The 17,992-nt window shown below is 48.3% G+C and overlaps 1 protein-coding gene and 1 long non-coding RNA gene across 5 annotated transcripts; one reads left to right on the top strand and one right to left on the bottom strand.

Annotated features, from left to right (window-relative positions):
* Positions 1-254: 254 nt before the first annotated feature.
* On the bottom strand, positions 255-8,623 carry ARTN (artemin). 4 transcript variants are annotated; one of them, XM_081009555.1, is made up of 5 exons: positions 8,154-8,623; positions 7,825-7,960; positions 3,448-3,542; positions 2,499-2,691; positions 255-2,167 (listed from the first exon to the last, which is right to left on the bottom strand). In XM_081009555.1, exons 2-5 carry the CDS (start codon positions 7,946-7,948, stop codon positions 1,746-1,748), a joined length of 834 nt encoding a protein of 277 aa, XP_080865681.1. In that variant the 5' UTR covers positions 7,949-7,960; positions 8,154-8,623; the 3' UTR covers positions 255-1,745. The 4 variants fall into 4 exon arrangements, with proteins under 4 accessions (XP_080865681.1, XP_080865680.1, XP_080865682.1 ...); XM_081009554.1 differs by lacking the exon at positions 8,154-8,623 and having other exon boundaries at positions 7,825-8,071; XM_081009556.1 differs by lacking the exons at positions 7,825-7,960; positions 8,154-8,623 and adding an exon at positions 6,488-7,706.
* A 4,104-nt stretch (positions 8,624-12,727) lies between these two features.
* Positions 12,728-17,547, top strand: LOC308479129. The gene is made up of 2 exons (XR_013987480.1): positions 12,728-15,017; positions 15,957-17,547. It is a non-coding gene; the product is annotated as an uncharacterized lncRNA (long non-coding RNA).
* Positions 17,548-17,992: the final 445 nt, after the last annotated feature.

Here is a 17,992-nt window from a genome sequence, read left to right as displayed (position 1 = left end):
AAAGGAAGCAGCTCTTAGTAAATTCTCCTAGGCACTGCTGGCCAGAGTTCAATCTGCTGGCCTTTTAACTCACTTTCAACCAAGCACGTATAAATAAACAAGAGGTTTGGCACATGGGTGATAAACTTTGAGATGACAAGGCACATAGTCAAATGCTTGTCTGCGCCCACACTTGCTTCAGAAACTATATTTATGAATTAAGCTGGTTTGCATATTTGTTGTTTCCCTCCCTCCTACACAGATACACATGAAGCCAATTTCTCACTGCCTTAACAGGCTTTATTGCTACAGGAAGTTGCTGCTGTACAAAAATAGAGTTTATTCAAATGCAAATAAAGGGTAGAGAATATAAAAATCAGGAAAGGAAAAAGAGGAAATGCCTTTGATCAGGCCAAGAAGGGAAAAGGGAGTAGGAACTGCTGGTCACAGGCCGGGACATAACATCAGCACCCGTTTTCAATGGTACACCAGGCCCGACTCTCAGCATCATAAATAGGTGCCACTGGGTGGGTAGGGTGGGGAGTGGGGTTCAAACAAATAAATAAATAAGTTAGAGAATAAATAACTTTGTTCAGAAAGTGTCACTTCTAGGACAGAGAGTTCCCCACCCTGCTGGCACCAAGTGATGGCTGACTCAGGGATTGGCAGGGGCTATTGCTGCTTCCAGTGTTGGCCTGGCAACTGTAGTGGCCAAACTCCAAGCTGCTGCTGGTGTGTTAGGGAATGTTGCAAACCAGGATGTTAACACCATCATTGGTTTTATAGGATAAGACCATTTTCTATAGCAATAGATGCCTTAATTACGCTGTGGAAACATAAGACTTCCATCAGCTGTGCTTCTCGATCTCCACAAGGTCCAGCCACCAGCCTCCCATCTGCCAAGGGCTTGTTCTCACCAGGAGAAGCTCCCCAAACCAGGTCAAAGATTCTAAGAATTACCACCATCTTAGTACAAAACCAGGAAGGTGCTCCATTCAGTCCTCAACAACTGTGCCGAACATCCCAGCACAAGACTGACAGCAGTAGTAATTGCTGGACTGTCAGAGCACAAGCTCACCAGTTGTAGGTTGACCCTGATGCTGCTGCTAAGCATTGTGACTCTGTCCTTCGTGTTCAACTACATCTGCTCTCTGATGGAGCAAACCAATTTGCTCAGGGAAAGGTTTGGGGGCTTAAAGTGGGAGAGAACATCAGCCTTGCAATTGACAGGGCCAGGTGACCTGAGCGAGCAGCCAATTCTTTCCACTGCCTGACAAAGTGGCAAGGAGTGATGCTCAAGAACCTACCCATTTGCACCACAGGTCTTTCAGGCTACATCCCTATCCTTCATCCCTTGAGTAAAGGTATGGGAAATCCCAGTGCTGCTTCTCCACTGGAGGGTGCAACTTGATGGGTGAGCAAATGCACGACACAGTTGACGGACCAAACCCTAAAGGGGAGAATTCCTCCCAGTGTGGGTTTGCAGTCCTCAAAGGCTTGGCTGGCCTCCATCTCACCATCTTGCTGCTATGAGGAAAGTACCCTATGAAAATGTTCCACAGATGTGGAGATGAAGGCCCAGGCACCTTCGAGCTGTGGCCATCATGCTCTCCTCCTGCTTATTGTCCATGTGCTGCTTCTGCCTGACCTGGAAAGCCCCACCACAGACCGTGTCTCTCCGTGTCTCATGCCCCACCAATGGAGCAAGGCCCTAGGCATGGCTGCAGCCTCAGTGACAAACTGCGAGCTCAGAGTAGGCAGCCCCCTCAGCCCACACAGCCACACTCTGCTGCTGAGACATGGTCCACAGTCTGCCAGGCATTGCGCACATTCATAAAGGAGAAGTCCTCATACCGGGTGGGGCGGCAGCAGGGGTGGGAGGAAGGGTGGTCATGAGGCCCAGGCACGATGGTGCGTTGCTGTAGCAGGCTACTCAAGGCCAAGTCATAGTTGGTGCGGGCTCGCTGGCACGACCCACTGCAGTACTTGAACCGCACAATCTCCTCCGACTCAAAGCCCAGCCCAAGGTCCCGCACCTTCACCAGGCGGCTGTGCAGGCGGCAGAAGCGGCTGTTTTTGCTGCGACCAGCTTTCTTGGATCCTTTCTTGGCCTTGCTGGAGCTGGCTGGGGAGCGCTCAGCCCTGAGCAGTTCCGAAGAGCTCAGCCTGTCTATGGTCACGTTTCCCCCTGAAGGAAAAAAAGAAGAGTGGCGAGCAGAAAGGAGGACATGGGGAGAATGTTAGGCACCGGGAATCAAGGAAAAGGGCATGGGGCTCAATCTGCCCAAAAGATAACAGGCAGAAATATACCTATTTCCATTTGCTCTGCAAATGGACTGCCTGTTTCAAAGGACATGGGGGTGGGTAAATGATTTAAAGAGAGGCAAAGCATCACAGCAGTGCCTGAGACAAAGGAAGCTGGGGACCACTGTGTGGGTGAGGATCCAACTGGGAAAAGTTCAGATCCTCACTACCCCAGACTCTCACCCACTTCCCCATGAGACATGCCAGGTTCCTACCGTGCCAGTGGCTCCATGTGCCCAGTGATGATGCTTCCCTGCTGTTTTCCTCCAGAGAGGCAGGGCTGGCAGTGCCCATGCTTCCATCAGAGGCAGCTCCCAATGTCTGGTTGTTGTGCCAGGTCTGCGGGGTTGCCATGACTGCACCAGCAAACAATGATAGCAGGGTGATTGTACCCCACAAACCCCGCTCCTACGAAAGAGATAATGGCACACCTCAGTAAGCACACCTCATGGAAACAAGGGCACAGAGAATGCAGCCGGGCTGTCCTACAAAGGAAGGTGCGATGAGGAGGCAATGTGTTGTGCTGGAGTCTCGAGGCTACTTCACCTTCTAACGTGGGTGTCACTTCTGTGCTGGAAAACACATGCTGGCCATGTATATGTGCCATAATTGCACCATTATGTGAAAAGATAAAGGTGCCCAGGAATCCATTTCATCACATGCATGCCAAGTGAGAAGCTACAGTTATAGATGCATGCAGCAAAGAAGACATATGCAAGTTCACATGAGCAATGGACAAGCTTTGGCCTACATAAAAATGAAACCTATGTAAGAAAACTGCTATGTACAATGCGGCCCTCCAAGACAAGGTTCCCACAAGGGGAGAGGCCAGTGTTTCTCAAACTTGGATCTCTAGCTGTTGTTGGACTACAACTCCCATCATCCCTGACCACTGGTTCTGCTAACTTGGGGTGATGGGAGTTGTAGTCCAACCACAACTAGAGACCCAAGTTTGAGAAACACTGGGCTAGGCTAACAGAGAGCAGCAAAGAACCAGATTCATGCATTGGAAACCCAAGGCAAGTGATGTACCAAGAAGCCATTCCATCTCTCATACATTGGGAGAGCTGGGATCCTCCTGCAGACAAGGGCCTTTCTACCTACCCGTTGCTTCTGAGGCTCCTGCTCCTGTGTTGAAAACACCCTCTGGCGAGGCTAACTCACCCTGTATCGCTCTTGTTGGACAGGCAAACTCCTGTAGGCAGAGGGAGATCTGTCCGATCTGTGCCTTGGCCCCTCCACTCTCCACTCCATCCTACCTGCAACACAAAGACACAGTTCAGGAACTGGACCTTTCTTTCCTAATTGGATAGCCTAATTTCTACACCTTCAGCCTTACTGTGGCCCATACATCACCCTTGTCTAGATCTACACTTCTCCTTCCTGCACTGCAAGCCTCTCTGGATAAGTGAGTCAGTTGAGCTAAATAAAAGCAGTTCAGATGACCCTTGCAAGAGATAGTTGACCTGAAAGTTTGCAGTTTAGGATCTGGTATGAGTCTGTAACAGGAACAGGGTTGGGCTATGAGACATTCCCATGGCTCTGTCCCAATAATGTATCTTGGCCAATGAAAAATTAAAACAAGCCATTTCCTTAGCATCAGCTAAGACCACCAATATCCACAGCAAGCAACTATCTTGTGGATGCTGGTGCTGAAATAAATAAAACAGGCATGAGTGTTGCAGCTCCTTGTATTTCATCGTCGTCTCTAGAGGGGTACCATGGAAAGATCAGGCACCTACCCAGGACTGGGACAAAAGAGGTTCCTGGCCAGTTCCAACTCTGATGAGACCTAGCTTGATAATTTCTGAAGGTTTTGTGCTAGTTCATGTTTACGGTGACATGCACACAAATGGCTTGGGGTTTGTAAGGGCTGCCACCAGGCATGCAACCAGGAAAAGCTCACATGGAAGAGTCTATTATGACAGTAAGTGCTTCCAACATGGGTACTTTATTATGCCACTGCTATGATTTGTGAGATATGAGCACACCTGTCCCACAACTGCAGACAGTTTTACCCCAGTGTGAAATTTTAGATTGTAAGCTCATTGTTAGAGCTAACCCACTGAGTGAAGCACCAGATTTTATCAGAGGCACAGTCTGCCCTCACACTACTTTCTGCCCTGCAACTACAGAGAGCGGTTCCCCAGAGTATTAAACAGTTGAGCCCTTTTAAAAGAGCTTGTGTAGAGGCTGGATGCAAAGGTAAACCCTTTTGGTTCTTGATTATCCTTCCATCTGAAGTTGCCACCACCTTAATTAGCTAGCTTTCATATTAGACTACCTTCAACTGGCATTGATCTGACCTGACCAGACAGGATTCATCTCCTGCATGAGGGAACATCTGGGAAATCTGGTCGTTTGCAGAGATGTGCACTTTATCAGATTCCCACAAGGTGGCAACAGAGAACCAGAGTTTTGTTGCGTTTTTTACACTGCCCATACCACACACACAGAGGGGAACCTTTTATCTCATCTCAGTGGCTAAGAGGTAGAACCTAGCCCTGATTCCGCAGACTGGGAAACAGAGAGTTCCAAAATGATTTGAAGACGCAGCAGTGCGGGTAGCTGTGAGAAAGACAGGCTTCCTGGGATAGTTCAGTCAGTAGAGCAGGAGACTCTTAACCTCAGGGCCATGGGTTCAAACCTCACATTGGGGAAAGAATTCCTGCATCACAGGGGGCTGGACTAGAGCAGGGGTCGGCAAGGTTTACCTCGCCTGGGCCGGTTCACTCCAGCAGAGATCCCTCCGTGGGCCAGATTGCGCATGCACGGCCGCAATTTCCGGCGCCTGAGCATGCGCAGACGTGATTTCCGGCACTGTGAAAGCAAGTCCCTGTGCCGTGCTGTGCTGGTTTAGCACAGCGCATGGGGACTCGCCAAGTGGGCTGCTCAGTTAGGGGACGGCTCGTGGGCTGGTTAAATGACCCCCGTGGGCTGCTTGCGGCCCATGGGCCTTAGATTGCCTACCCCTGGACTAGAGGACCCTTTTGGCCCCTCCCAACACTACAATTCTATAGTCTATGAGCCTTCCACTGAAACAGATACATCTATATCTTTAAGCCCTGCACAGAATATCCATGTCTGTCCTGAAAGGTGGGGAGGTCCTACCAGTGATTTTGTAGAGAAAAGAATAGCTTCTGAAGATCAACCTGTGAAATGTGGAAATTATATCCTCTGGGTCCAATGTCCAAGCACATCCTAATAGATACTACTGATCTTCAGAATTCAGACTTCTGTTTATTTTCTGCCATCCAGGCAACCATACCTAGTATGCAGAGTCCCCAGCCATGCAGACATTGAGGCCCAGTGGAAATCTGCCTCCATATCTTGCCAGACCCAGCACAGAGTAATAACCACACTGATTGCAGAGCTTCTAGGAGTCATCAGCTTCCAGCAACAACTCTGGAAGCTTCAAAGACATCTTTCCGCTTTCCCAAGACCTTTGGGTGGAAAAGCCATGCCTCCTCTGATGCAGAGGCCTGAATTTGACTCATGTTCATTAATGCAAGTCTTCCACAGACCTGGATCAGAATTATGGGGGTGGGGAATCAAGTTCAATTCCCAGGGAAACCCAAGAGGACTGAGAAGAATGGAAGGGAGGGGAGGCTTATCCATTGACTGCTGGCTGCAAAATGAATTCAGAAGCTGCGTCAGAAGGATGACACAAATCTTTGAAATGTATTCCTGAAGACTCCTGCCTGGTATGTGCCACCTACTAGCACACAGGGGCAAGGGCATTATCAAAACAGCATCTTCCCCTGTCATGCAGCTGTTTCGATTAAGAAATGAAGGGCTGCTTGTGCTGCATTTCGCAAATCAGGGAGGAGTGTTTGGAACAGGTTCTGGGAGAGCCAAATAGGCAGTCAGAGCACATAGGACCACATAGTCTATTTGTGGGTAATTAGGGAAATATACAAAACAATGGCTAGTAAGAAAGGAATGGGTTAGTACGGGCGGGGAGAACAGAATATTATCTTTCTGGTGCCTCGAACTGTCATAACAATCTGAAGTGGTGACTCTAAGGCATTCCATTGCAGAGCTGCAGGAGTTTTTGAAGGAAGCTGGTTTGAAGATTTATGTTTACTTTCCAAAACAAAGACATGTTGGCAGCAAAGTCTTCCTTGAAGCTGATGAGCAGCCAATATACACCCTTCTCCTGCTCCTCCACCCCCACCCCCACAACTCTGAACATCCTGCTCACTTTGTAAAGCATCCATGCATATGCTATCCTGGACCCCTTGTGGCTGGAACAGCATGCCAAAGTGTCAGTTCTGGAGCCTCATCTCTGGACACTCAGCCACCGGAGCAGCCCAACATGTCCCTGGTGTCTACAACGAACACAGTCAAAAGACTAAGTGAGCAAGCAAGCTAATGCAGGACTCGCAACCTGACGCCACATTATTTTGAACAGTAACCAAAAACAGCAGGAATTATATCTGCTAGGAAGCAACAGAGAAGTCACGCCAGGATCGGAACCACAGCAGAAAAGAGGAGTGGGCTGCCGGACACCGGTGGTGATGGGGAGTGGAAAACAGACCTGCTGTGCAATCCTCGGCACTTTTACTCAGACGTAAGTCCCGCTGCTCTCAGGTAAGTTTGCATAGCATTGTAGGCTCAGTGACTGAGGTGGAAGCGCTGAGTTTCTCAAGTTTTGATGATGTAGAAATTGTGTCGAATTCTTCTCTCTCTCTCTCTCCTTTGAATGCTGCTGGAAATATGTTCTGGAAGTGCCTGAGGAAGCCAGAGAGGTCCTTCCTGATAGGCCTGGTCTAACAGCCCCAGAGAGCTCGCTAGAAGTTGTTAGGCTCTGTAGGGTCAGTGCATCTGGCTGTTTTGGTGAGTCAAGTCCACCCAGGTACCATGAGCAGGATTCCTGCATTGCAGGGGGTTGGACTAGATTACCCTGGTGGTCCCTTGCAACCCTACAATTCTGTGATTCTATGACTCCTCAGTCCCATCCAACATTACCAATGGTCAGGAATGATGTTAGTTGTAGTCCAGCAATATCTGGAGGGCCAAAGGTTAGCCACTCTTGGACTGGAGGAAACGCAGAGAAATGCCAGAGAAATTCTAGAAGAGAAGAGGACCGTGGACCGCCTGGGAAAAGGCAAAGAGACACCCTGCATCCGGCTCTCATGTCTTTCTCTGCCTCTCTCACACACACATACAACACACTCAACCATCGATTCTCTCCAGAGGAGCTGCCTGGAAAACTTAAGACTGGAGCCACGAGGCAGACCTGAGCTGTGGGCTGCGGGGAACCGAGAGAGCGAGCGAGCGTGCGGTTCGACTCCGAGCAAGCGGTCCTCTGGAGAACGAAGGCGCTCGAAGTCCGCCAAGAGTTACCCGGGTCGGCGGCGGAGAAGCAGCCCTGCCGCGACAAGCGCCCGCTCCCCTTCCGTACAGGCTGCCTACTTGCTCCGCTCCCGAGTCTTGCTTCTCCGCCCCCCCCCCCCAGCCGCGCATTTGCCCCGCTCTCTCCTCCCCGCCCCAGTCTAGGGGGCGCTGCGCTCGCGCTTTCCCGCCCGCCGCACTCACCGCGCGCTCCGTCTCGGCAGATCGGGCGCCTCCTGCTGCGCGCGGCTCTCCGGGGACCATGCTCCGAGGATCCGGGCCGGGAAGCGCCTCCCTCTGCCCTCGGGTACCGGCCCTTCCAGGGCATCGAATCCGCTCCCTGCACGGGAGACACACGGTCACCGGCGGCCTGGTCAGAGCCACGGGGAATACCTACACCGGGATCGGCCGGGGAGGGAGCAAAGAGGAGGGCCCCCGCGCCCCTTCCCGACGACCACGCTCTGGGACAGAACTGCGCACACCCACAGCCCTTTCCCCGCGGGGACCACGAGCTCGCCAGCCCCCCTCCTTACCTCCCGGCGGCGGCGGCGGCGGCGGCAGCGGCTCCTCGGCGGCTCCTGCGCTCACCCGGCCCCGGGGGCCATAGCCCGGCCCCGCCGGGATCGCTCCCTCGGGCGCCCGACGTTCACGTCGCCTGCATGGCCGGCAGGTGCCCGGTGGGCTCAGCGCCCCCCTGCGGGGAAAGATCGGGTTAGAGCGGCTGGCGTCCGGGCCGGAGTCGGCAGGGCAGCCCCGATCCCGGGACCCCCCTCCACGCCGGGCCGGACTCACCGCACACGGCGAGGCAGGGAGCCGGCGGGGCGCTCGGCCCTCGGGAAGCGGACCTACGGCCGGCCGGGCTCCGGGACAGGCGGCCTCTGGCAGGAAGAAAAGCACCGGCTCCATCTCCGCGGCTGGCAGAGTCTGGTGTCAAATTCCAGCCTCCGCTGTCACCTGATCCCCAGGGCGGGGCTCGCCCGAGAGACGAGAGAAAGAGCCACGGGTGGGACCTCGCCGCACCCCACCCCGGCCGCCAAGCCGAGCAGCCGGCGCAGGCGCCGCCCCTGGGACCGGCGCGGAGGCCCCTGGGGCCCTCGGGCGGCTGGCGCCCTGGCGACGGTCATGAGGCACTTCTCTGCCTCCTAGTCCTCGCTGCCACCAGAGAGTGGGGGGATTGGAGGCTGCGGGCACTTTCGCTCTCTGGACAACATGGTGGAGAGGATTGGGCCCAAGGAGAGTAAGGTGCTGCTTCTGCCGGCTTGCGCTCTCTCTCTCAGGGAGGGACAGCAGGGAGGGTGCAGGTGAGCAGAGGCAGCTGCTCATGCAAAACGTGGGCCACCCACATACTCACTCTCACCTGCATCCTCCCTCGTGGTGGCACAGTATTGGGCATGACGTTTGCTTGCACTCTCAAGCTGGGCAGTCCTTACTGCTGCATCACCCGCAGGCAGAGCTGCCCAGGGCAGGAGAGAGCAGATGAGTGGCTGGAAGCCGTGGCAGTTGCTCCTTACATCCATTGCCAGGGGAGGTACAGAGCAGTCCTTGCCCACCCAAACTTCTCAAGGATGTTGTGCCACAGCAGGAACTGGTCTGTAGTCCATGCCAGTGCGGTGCTGGTGATCAGCGGCTTGGCAGTGCTGATCCCCGACCCCAGTAGCTGAATCGCGGCTGCCTTTCTCTGGACAGAACGGCAGACGCACAGTGCTGTTCTGCCAAGTTCTGCTCTTGTCTCATCAAGCTCCCCCAGTCCCTACTTCCAGGTGCTCAGTAGCAGTTAACTGTCTTCTATCCCCCGCCCCATCATCCTTAGATAGTAATAATTTGTATGACTTTGCTCACTTATAAAGTCATGCATTGGGGGTCCTTCATCATTTTGCTGCATGGGACCCCCGTCTTCTGCCCCCGGATCCTGGCCTGAGGGCCCAGGAGCATGTGCTAGGGGCCTGGGAGATTCTGGGTTATGGGGTACAGTGGTCTTGTTGGAGAGCAGCTAAGCCACACTGGAAAGTCTTCCCATTTCTGATTCCATGGAATAGAGGCAAGGCACCACCCAGTGTAACAATTACGCCCCCTTTCCCCAGCTATTCAAGCACACATGCAACTCCCCTCTCTCCTTAAGCTAGGCTGGTGCCTGTGGCCACTCTGCTTTTGCTGGGGACCAGGGGCATCTTACCCATAGAGGCTAAGGGCGCCGGGCGCCAGGGCGCCAAGTTCTGGAGGGCGCCAGGGAAGAGGCAGAGGCTGGACGCGGCACCTGCCAGCATCAGCTCACCGCCCTTGCCCACCACGGCATGCAGCGGCCAGCTGAGCCGGGAGGCACCGCGGCCAGCCTCCACCTCTTCCCTGCCAGAGGAGCCACCCTCCAGCCGCTGCCCGCCTCCTCCAGCCCTGCCGGCAGCGCCGTCCTCCCTAAAAAACTCTGGGAAATGGGGGCGGGGGGCGCCAGAGGGAGCTTTACACCACGGCGCCAGATATGCTTAAGATGGCCCTGCTGGGGACTCAACACAAATGTAAGCAGATATGGCACACTGGTTTTCATATGCACCTTCGGAAGACTCAGTTACTCTGATTAACGCTTCCTCATTCAAAATATAAAAGGCTGCTTTAGTCCAAGAAGAGATCATTGGTCCATCTAGCTTGCTATTATCTAGAGCAGAATTCCACCACCATCCCACGAGTCCTGCCCAGCTTGGGCTGATGGTTTGGAAAGGCTGGTCTACGCATAGATTGGCAGCAGTTCTCCAGTATTGACCTTCCTCAGCAATATCTGGAGATGCTGGGGCTAGATGAGGGACCTTCGGCTCTGCCGCTGAACCACAGTCCTTCCTTGCCGGCTGGAGGAGAAGCCTGGATCTTTTCTGGAAATCACCACTGGCGTTGCTCACATGTCCCACGAACCCCCTCCCCACGCCAAGTGGATCATGGATTAACTCCCACATAGCTGCCGAGGGTATACCTTGCTAATCTGTTTGTGGGCAGACAGCCCAGTTCTTACCTCCAACTCTTATGTTCTTCTCCGGACCTCAGCGGAGGGACTGAGATGGCTCAGCAGAACCACCACCCCAGGTCCCCAAGCACCCTACCCCTTGGAGGCCTGGGAAGGGAATGTATTCCCTGCGCCTTCCCGGCTCCCCTGGCACCAGGCAGCTCTCAAGGGCACTAGCTTGCATCCAGTTCTCACATCCCGTCCCCTTCCCTGCCTGCTGCCGCTGCTGTACATCGTAAGCCCCTTTGCACCGTTTCTCTGCTGGCTGCACTTGCCCTCAGCTGCTCTCTCTTGCCTCTAATTAGCTATTCCAATGGAGTGAGCCAAATGGGGCGCTTGCTGTTGGCACAGGATCTAAACTGGGATCGCTTGATAAATTGCCAACCCAATCTCTCTGGGCTTATATAATAATTCTTTGCTCCAGAGAGGAACTGCACGCTCATTAGTGGTTTCCACTGCTGGCCAGAGAATGGGCCTGGGGGATGCCTCTGCACCTGGCCCTTCCCCCACCTCCTGCCCTGGGCCAGCTATATATAGGCCAAGCATTATTTACTCTTAGCTACATAGGGTCTTACCCCTGAGCACATTTGCTTAAATCCGTTAGGATTATCCTGTATGACAGCTCCGTTTCGTTAAAGTGTAGCCACTCCTCCCTTACTTACACTTGCTGTGCAGTGATCTTAATAAGCATTATAGTGTCAAGTAAACCTATTGCTAAAACTGCCCTGCTCAAGGCAGTCTCAGCGGGATAACGCTTTAGAGAACCAGCACCAGCTTTAGACCCAACCAGTCGTGCTAAATCTACTAGCGTGGACCCAAGATCCTTGACAAACTGGGTTTTTAGGGAGGAGGAGATTTGAATCCTGGCCCCACAAGGAGCAGTGCCAACCCCACCCCCTCACTTGATGTGTGGCAACTGGGAAATAAAAGAACAATAACTGGTGCCAGAGATGTTTGTTTGGCTCTTTCTACCCCACCCCTCCCCCCCCACCCCTTTTTGGGTCCTGCCTTTTAGGTTGTAAGCCTGCGAGCGGGGACTGTCATGTTTTTAATCTGTGCAGTTTATTAAAAATGTAGGTACTTTGTAAATGAGAAAGCATAACAATTGAAATCAAAAGGGAAGGGGGCATCCAGTGAATGTGGAGAAATTCAGGACAGATGAAAGGAAGTACCTCTTCCCACACTGTCTAGTGAAACTATGGCATTTGCTCCCACAAGGTGTTGGGGTGGTCACCAACTTAGATGGCTTTAAAAGAGGATTAGACAAATGCACAGGGGATAAGGCTGTCAATGGATACTAACCATCCTATGTTCTACCTTCACTGTCGGAGGCAGTATGCAACTGAATACCAGTTGCTGAGGAAAGGTGTTTTTGGCATTCAAGTCCTACTTGCAGGCTTTACACATCTGGCTGGCCACTTTGAGAACTCAGTGTTGGACAAAATGGGCCTTTTGTCTGATCCAACAGTTCTCTTCATATAAGCTTTCCATGGAAATACCTGGGGACCCTTGGTGGCATGAATACTGCCTCACAAGTACTTCTCTGGGAGCAGAGCAGCACTTATACCATACCTCAGATGACCTTTGTCTGGATTTAGGAATGTAGTGTAACAAAGTCTTTTATGTTCGCTTTTATCAGCACCGCACTTTTAGGTTCTTTTTGAACTACTGTATATGCTTTTTGTGGGGCTCTGCTGCCATTTTTGCTCCATTTTAATATCAGCGTTGGTTTGTTGTTGCTATGTATTTTTAAATCAGTTTGCCATAAGCTGCCTTGTGGGGTCTGGAAATGGAGAGGCTGGGAAGAAACCCTCTTGATAAATAACACATATACAGATGGTAAAGACTGCCTGAGTCTGATTACAGTGAAACCCAAAAGTGGATGCAAGAGCTATTTAAAGAAGAAGGTATATTTCTCCCTGTTTTTGGAACAGAAAGCTGGTTGCCTGCAGAATTTATGGTCTGTGCTAAATCTTAGATGATTTTCTCTGTTGCAGGCTGTCAGGGAAATGTCAGGGACCAAGGCAACAGCAGTGCATGTAGTTATAGTTATAGATATAGATATAGATATAAGATATAGATGATATAGATATAAGATATAGATGATATAGATGATATAGATGATATAGATGATATAGATATAGATATTAGATATACCTTAAGCCTCTATCTCTATCTCTATCTCTGTCTCTATCTCTCTATCTATAAACTGCTGCTGACACCCTGCTATGGGTGGGTGTGAGCGGGTGAGATGGGTATTAGCTTTTATTGACACCTTGAAGCATACTAGTGTTCAAATTATTAGTAGTAGTATTATTCTCCGCCCCCGCCCCCCAACAGCCCTTAGCCATTTGTATCAATTTCCTATGCTTTCAAGGATGGGGATATGCCTGTCATTTTTTGATAAAATGATTGTTTCCTGCCCTGACCCCATGAGATAAGATGGACTATAAATAAAATGAAGCAAATTGCTTGCAATCAGCTAGCTTGACCTTCTGAAGAAATAAAAGTCACATCTCAAAAAAGCCTCAAGTGTAGCTGTGTTAACCATTTAAATCTATTTTAGCAATTGGAGCAGACACATTTAAAATCACCCACTGCCTTCCACTGACAAAACTAAGCAGTACAACCAGTCCACAATGCTGGCGACAAAGGCCCTAATTGGGATAATTTTTCCACGTGTGGACCTGTGGAACGGTTAATAGTTTTTGGTTAAAAGTTTTACTATAAAAGGTCAACAGATATATTGTACACTAAAGCTGGAGCTGATCTCATTATTGGGTGGACAAAACAAAAACTTGCTATACAAACAAGTCTGTTATTTGTGATAGGGGCAGCCATGCAAGTATAACCTAAGAATTAACACAGAGAAGTAACATGATTGGACCATGGGTAGAGCAAAGTGTGCAACCTTCCCTTGGCCAAAAAAACCCCTAACCAACCAAGTAAAAGTTGCTAAAGGGGAAACACATGGGTCAAATTATGTACTTTATCGTTTTCTTACTTCTGGAAATGAAATAGTTGGACATCGGCTTCAGATACTGGACAGATGTTCTAAGTTAATATAAAGAAAATGTTCTTGCACAATTTTTCATTCTCTGTACTTACATTGTATAGCTGAGTAAACTGTATAGAATGGTGGGGGGGCAGTCTGGATTATATCCATGGGTCCCTTCCAGGCCTGAGATATTGTATCTGTAGGGTTAGAACAGGGGTCAGCAACCTTTTTCAGCTGTGGGCCAGTCCACCGTCCCTCAGACCATGTGGTGGGCCGGACTATATTGGGGGGGGGGAGGAATGAACGAATTCCTATGCCCCACAAATAATCCAGAGATGCATTTTATATAAAAGGGCACATTCTTCTCATGTAAAAACACGCTGATTCCTGGACTGTCCACGGGCTGGATTGAGAATGCGATTGGGCCGCATCCGGCCCCCGGGCCTTAGATTGCCTACCCCTGGGTTAGAATATGTAAGATGAAACCTGTTGAACCAGTTAAACCAGTTCCTTTGTTAGCTCAGCTAAATGTTCATCACCAGCATCTTAAAGAGTGAGTCCTGTTGTCATAGAGACAAATGAGTAGGTCTTTTCCCACCTCACCTGACTGGATCCCACATCATCCTAGGATTGAAAACAATAGGTAAAGAGGGGCTGTGAGAGACAGAGTTTTGGCTATCATTTGGCTGGAGACACAGAGGCTTGGTCTGTGCTGGACTCAAAAGCTGTGGCTTGGGGATCCCCCTGGGAACCTAATGAGGCGGCAAGATCTGTTGGTGTGTTTATGCTGTGAGCCCTTCTATGCCAGTCCTATGTTCAGGTTGTATATATGTGTGTAAATAAAGACATAACTGTCTCCTTTGAGCTTCTTTCCTGAAACCGGAAACCTGGGTAAGCATTGGGTAAGTCTCTTGCCGTTTAGAGATTGGGGTGAACAATACCAATTGCAAATGCAACACCTCCTCCTACTTAGTTTTTGAATACAGTAAGCATATTTTATTTTAAAAAGCGGGGTAGGAGAATGGAATCTACTTAAGGTACAGGGAAAGAGTAAAGAGTTAAACCATGACAGGTGCCACTTGGCCTACACAGCATCAAAAGCATATTTGTGCCTTAAAATACTGTAGAAGAGGAAAAATGTTGTTTGTGGGGATCAATTGTCCTCCTTGCCAGAATAGAAATTCTAATGTTTTTCTAGAATAGTTTAAGAGGAGATTGGTTGAGGTACAACTATAGCAGCCTTTGCCAACTTGGTGGCTTCCAGAGGTGTTAGATGAAAACTTCCACCCGATTTGATGGAAGTTATTATTATTATTATTATACTTTTTCTTTTGCAGGTAACAACAAAGAGCAACTGACTTCAGCCTGGAAATCTGGAAAGTCACAGGAGAGATGCATACATATGTAAGATGGGTAAGTATAATCCGATACATTCATTTTACAATATATTCTAATCATGAAGTCCAGATTTCTTTTTATGTGCAGGTAAAGAATCTTGTAGATTATTGGTAAAGTCCCAGTATATTGCATAGAAGTGCTCTGCAGAATCTTTGCCTTTAATTACACAAAGTTTGTGGGTTATTTTTTCAGCGATCACCAGTCTGCAAATCTTTGTACCATAATGCAAGAGTCAACTTTAATGTCTTCCATTTTTGTGCTGCAGAAATTCCGACAGCTGCCAGCATCCAAGTAATAGCTCTTCTGAAGGACACTGCTTCATATTATTATCCCACATATTTAATAAATAAATAAATGTGTGGGGTTGCTTGAATCTGAAACTTAAATATGTCTGACATTTCTGCAAATATCTCTTTCATGGACATTCTCACCATAAAGGGGAAAAAGTTCCCTTTTGAGCACACCCTCCTCCAACAGACCTGGGAAGGTTGAGAGTTTATGTGTGAGATCTGAACAGGAGTTTGGTGCCATTTATGTAATATTGTACTTTCAAAGAGTATTCTTGGATATAAGCAGATATTGACTCGAAGGGTTTACTTGAGCAAATACCATTCCACATAGTCTTCAATGTTGAAATTAAGGTCTCTTTCCTATGCAGTTTTCAGGCCAACTAATTGGCCTGTAGTTGTGTAATAATTCATTATACTATACATGGTAGAGATCAAGCCTCTTCCTACATGCCCTTGGTTTAAGAGTATAAATTCAAATTTAGTTAACGGTCTGGTGGCTTGTGCAATTAAAGCATTATATGCTAAATAAGTGGGAGAACTGTATTTATTGTAAGCAGTAGAGTCTCAAGTCACCTGTATTTATTGTTAGTTGTTCTTTGGATATTGGTTTATCATTAGCATAAAAACTACAAAGTCTAAATAAATGTTTTTTCTTCCATAATAGGATGAGATTTCATAGAGCTGGATCTTGGACTTGGGTGTGAAAGCCAAGTGATGTTAAAAGTGAACACAAAGGAGATAGACATCGCTGCAACCTTTTCCATATTGTGTTATTTGTATATGGGTTGCGGTATTTTATCTAAAATTGTTTTGGAAATTCAGGAGTACCCATATTTTATTTTATATCATTTAGTCTTTGAGGTCAATCCATTTCTTATTTGTTTTAGTGATGATAAAATTACATTGACATCGTTGGAATGCATCGTGAGATAAGGCTAGGTGTGGTAGCCCCTATCCACTCCCTTGATTTCCTGTAAAAAATAATAATAATAGCCAGGCTGGACCATTTTTTTTAACACAAACACAAACTTTTAAAGTATCATTTACCATTTCTTGAGTCAGTTGGGTGGAAGTCAAATTAGAAGCAATTGGGAAGGATATAAAATTTTAGGTATTATCATCATTTGAATAAACACAGTTATGAAGTTGAAAGATGTAGTTTATCCCATCAACCCAAGGCTCCTAACTTTTTATAAGAGTATAATTTAAAATGTATAATTTATTCAATTTATATGGGATTTTTACCCCTAAAAATTAGTCCTACAATGTGGAATAGGTGTTTGCTGAAGCTTAATTTGCTCCATTGGGCCTATATTGTGGTACATGATCCATGATTTATTGAGATTGGTTTTAAGGCCTGCCATTTTTTCATACTGACCTAATTCTGATTTTAGCATTGGTGAGGTGTCCAGTGGATTAGTTAACATGCAAATCATGTCATCAGCATAAATGCTCTTCATCCTTTCCTCAGTCACCGCTAATATGAGGGTTGAATTGCAGTGAAATTGCTAAAGGTTCTAGAGAAAAGGGAAAGAACAGTGAGGACAGAATATACTGTATCATTTATCTTGCATCTGATGGACAACATGGTTCAAAGCATCTGGAGGGCACTAGGATGGTAAAGGCTGGGCTATATTATCAATTTTGAAACCATCTTCTGCCCCTCGCCTGGTCATAGAATGTTCTAGGGCCTTTTTAACATTCTGGTAGGTTTTATTACATTCTATGCTAGGAATGTGCTGCTCTTTTTCAGTTAGTGTGCCTAGGATTTGGGAATCATTCTGAAATGTCGGCCAAATTATCACTTGTTTTGCAGGGAAATAACATTTTCCCAGCAATAAATAGCTTTTCTTGTTGTTGCTGGTAAAGAAAAAAAGAAACGAAAGTGTTTCTTCTTCCAGACAGCATGTCAACTGCAGCAGCGTGCTTGGTGTGGAATGTGGTTCTGGCATGTCAGAAGCACTTTTTGGTTAATGTCAGTGATGTCACTGGTGACAAGCACCACTCTTCCCCACCCCCTGGTGTTACTTTTAAAGTTGTTGTTGTTGAAGTTGTTTTAAAAAACATGTTTCTTAAAAAAAAAATCTTTTCAGGAGTTAAAGGTCTTTAATGAGCTTTCCTTCTGTAGCATAACAGCAGGAGTGCCAACTGCAGCCTTGTTAAATGTGTAACGAGCTGGGTAAACCCCATCAAGACGATTTCCTCCCTTGCAATATTGTCCTGACATTTCCTAATAAATTATAATCATAATAATATTCCCTCTAGACTGTGTGTTCCTCACCAATTCTGGAGTGCACAAACTTTGTTAAGTCAGTCAAAGAAATACTCAAAATACAATACTCTAAAGTTGCAATCCAAAACACACTACAGAGTAAACATAATTGAACATAATTATTTATATTTATATCCCACATTTTCTCCAAGGAGCTCAAGGTGGTACACACTCCAGTTTATCTTCACAGCAATCCTGTTAAGTAGGTTAGGCTGAAAGACTGTGACTGGCCCAAGCTCAGCCAGTAAGCTTCATGACTGAGTGAGAATTCAAACACTGCTCTCCCATGTCCTACCTAGTCCAACACTTGAGGTGCCACACCACATTATTAGGACATTCTTTTGAGTCAATATATAACAATGGTCAACAACAAATTTGTTGTCTGCGTTTTTTCAGCTGATTTAGGACAAATCTGATGCGCTGAATCC

The sequence above is a fragment of the Podarcis pityusensis genome (assembly GCF_964106645.2).
Source record: "Podarcis pityusensis genome assembly, chromosome: 6".
Taxonomy (NCBI): domain Eukaryota; kingdom Metazoa; phylum Chordata; class Lepidosauria; order Squamata; family Lacertidae; genus Podarcis; species Podarcis pityusensis.
Note: the sequence above shows the minus strand (reverse complement) of the source record. Positions and strands in the feature narration are given on the sequence as shown.

What these genes read in the sequence shown, in the direction of transcription:
- ARTN (XM_081009555.1), bottom strand. Translation starts at nt 7,948, where the DNA reads ATGCCCTGGAAGGGCCGGTACCCGAGGGCAGAGGGAGGCGCTTCCCGG. An exon ending in TCCAACAAGAGCGATACAGG is followed by an intron (nt 2,692 to 3,447) that starts GTGAGTTAGCCT and finishes TCTCTTTCGTAG; the next exon opens with GAGCGGGGTTTGTGGGGTAC. An exon ending in CACATGGAGCCACTGGCACG is followed by an intron (nt 2,168 to 2,498) that starts GTAGGAACCTGG and finishes TTTTTCCTTCAG; the next exon opens with GGGGAAACGTGACCATAGAC.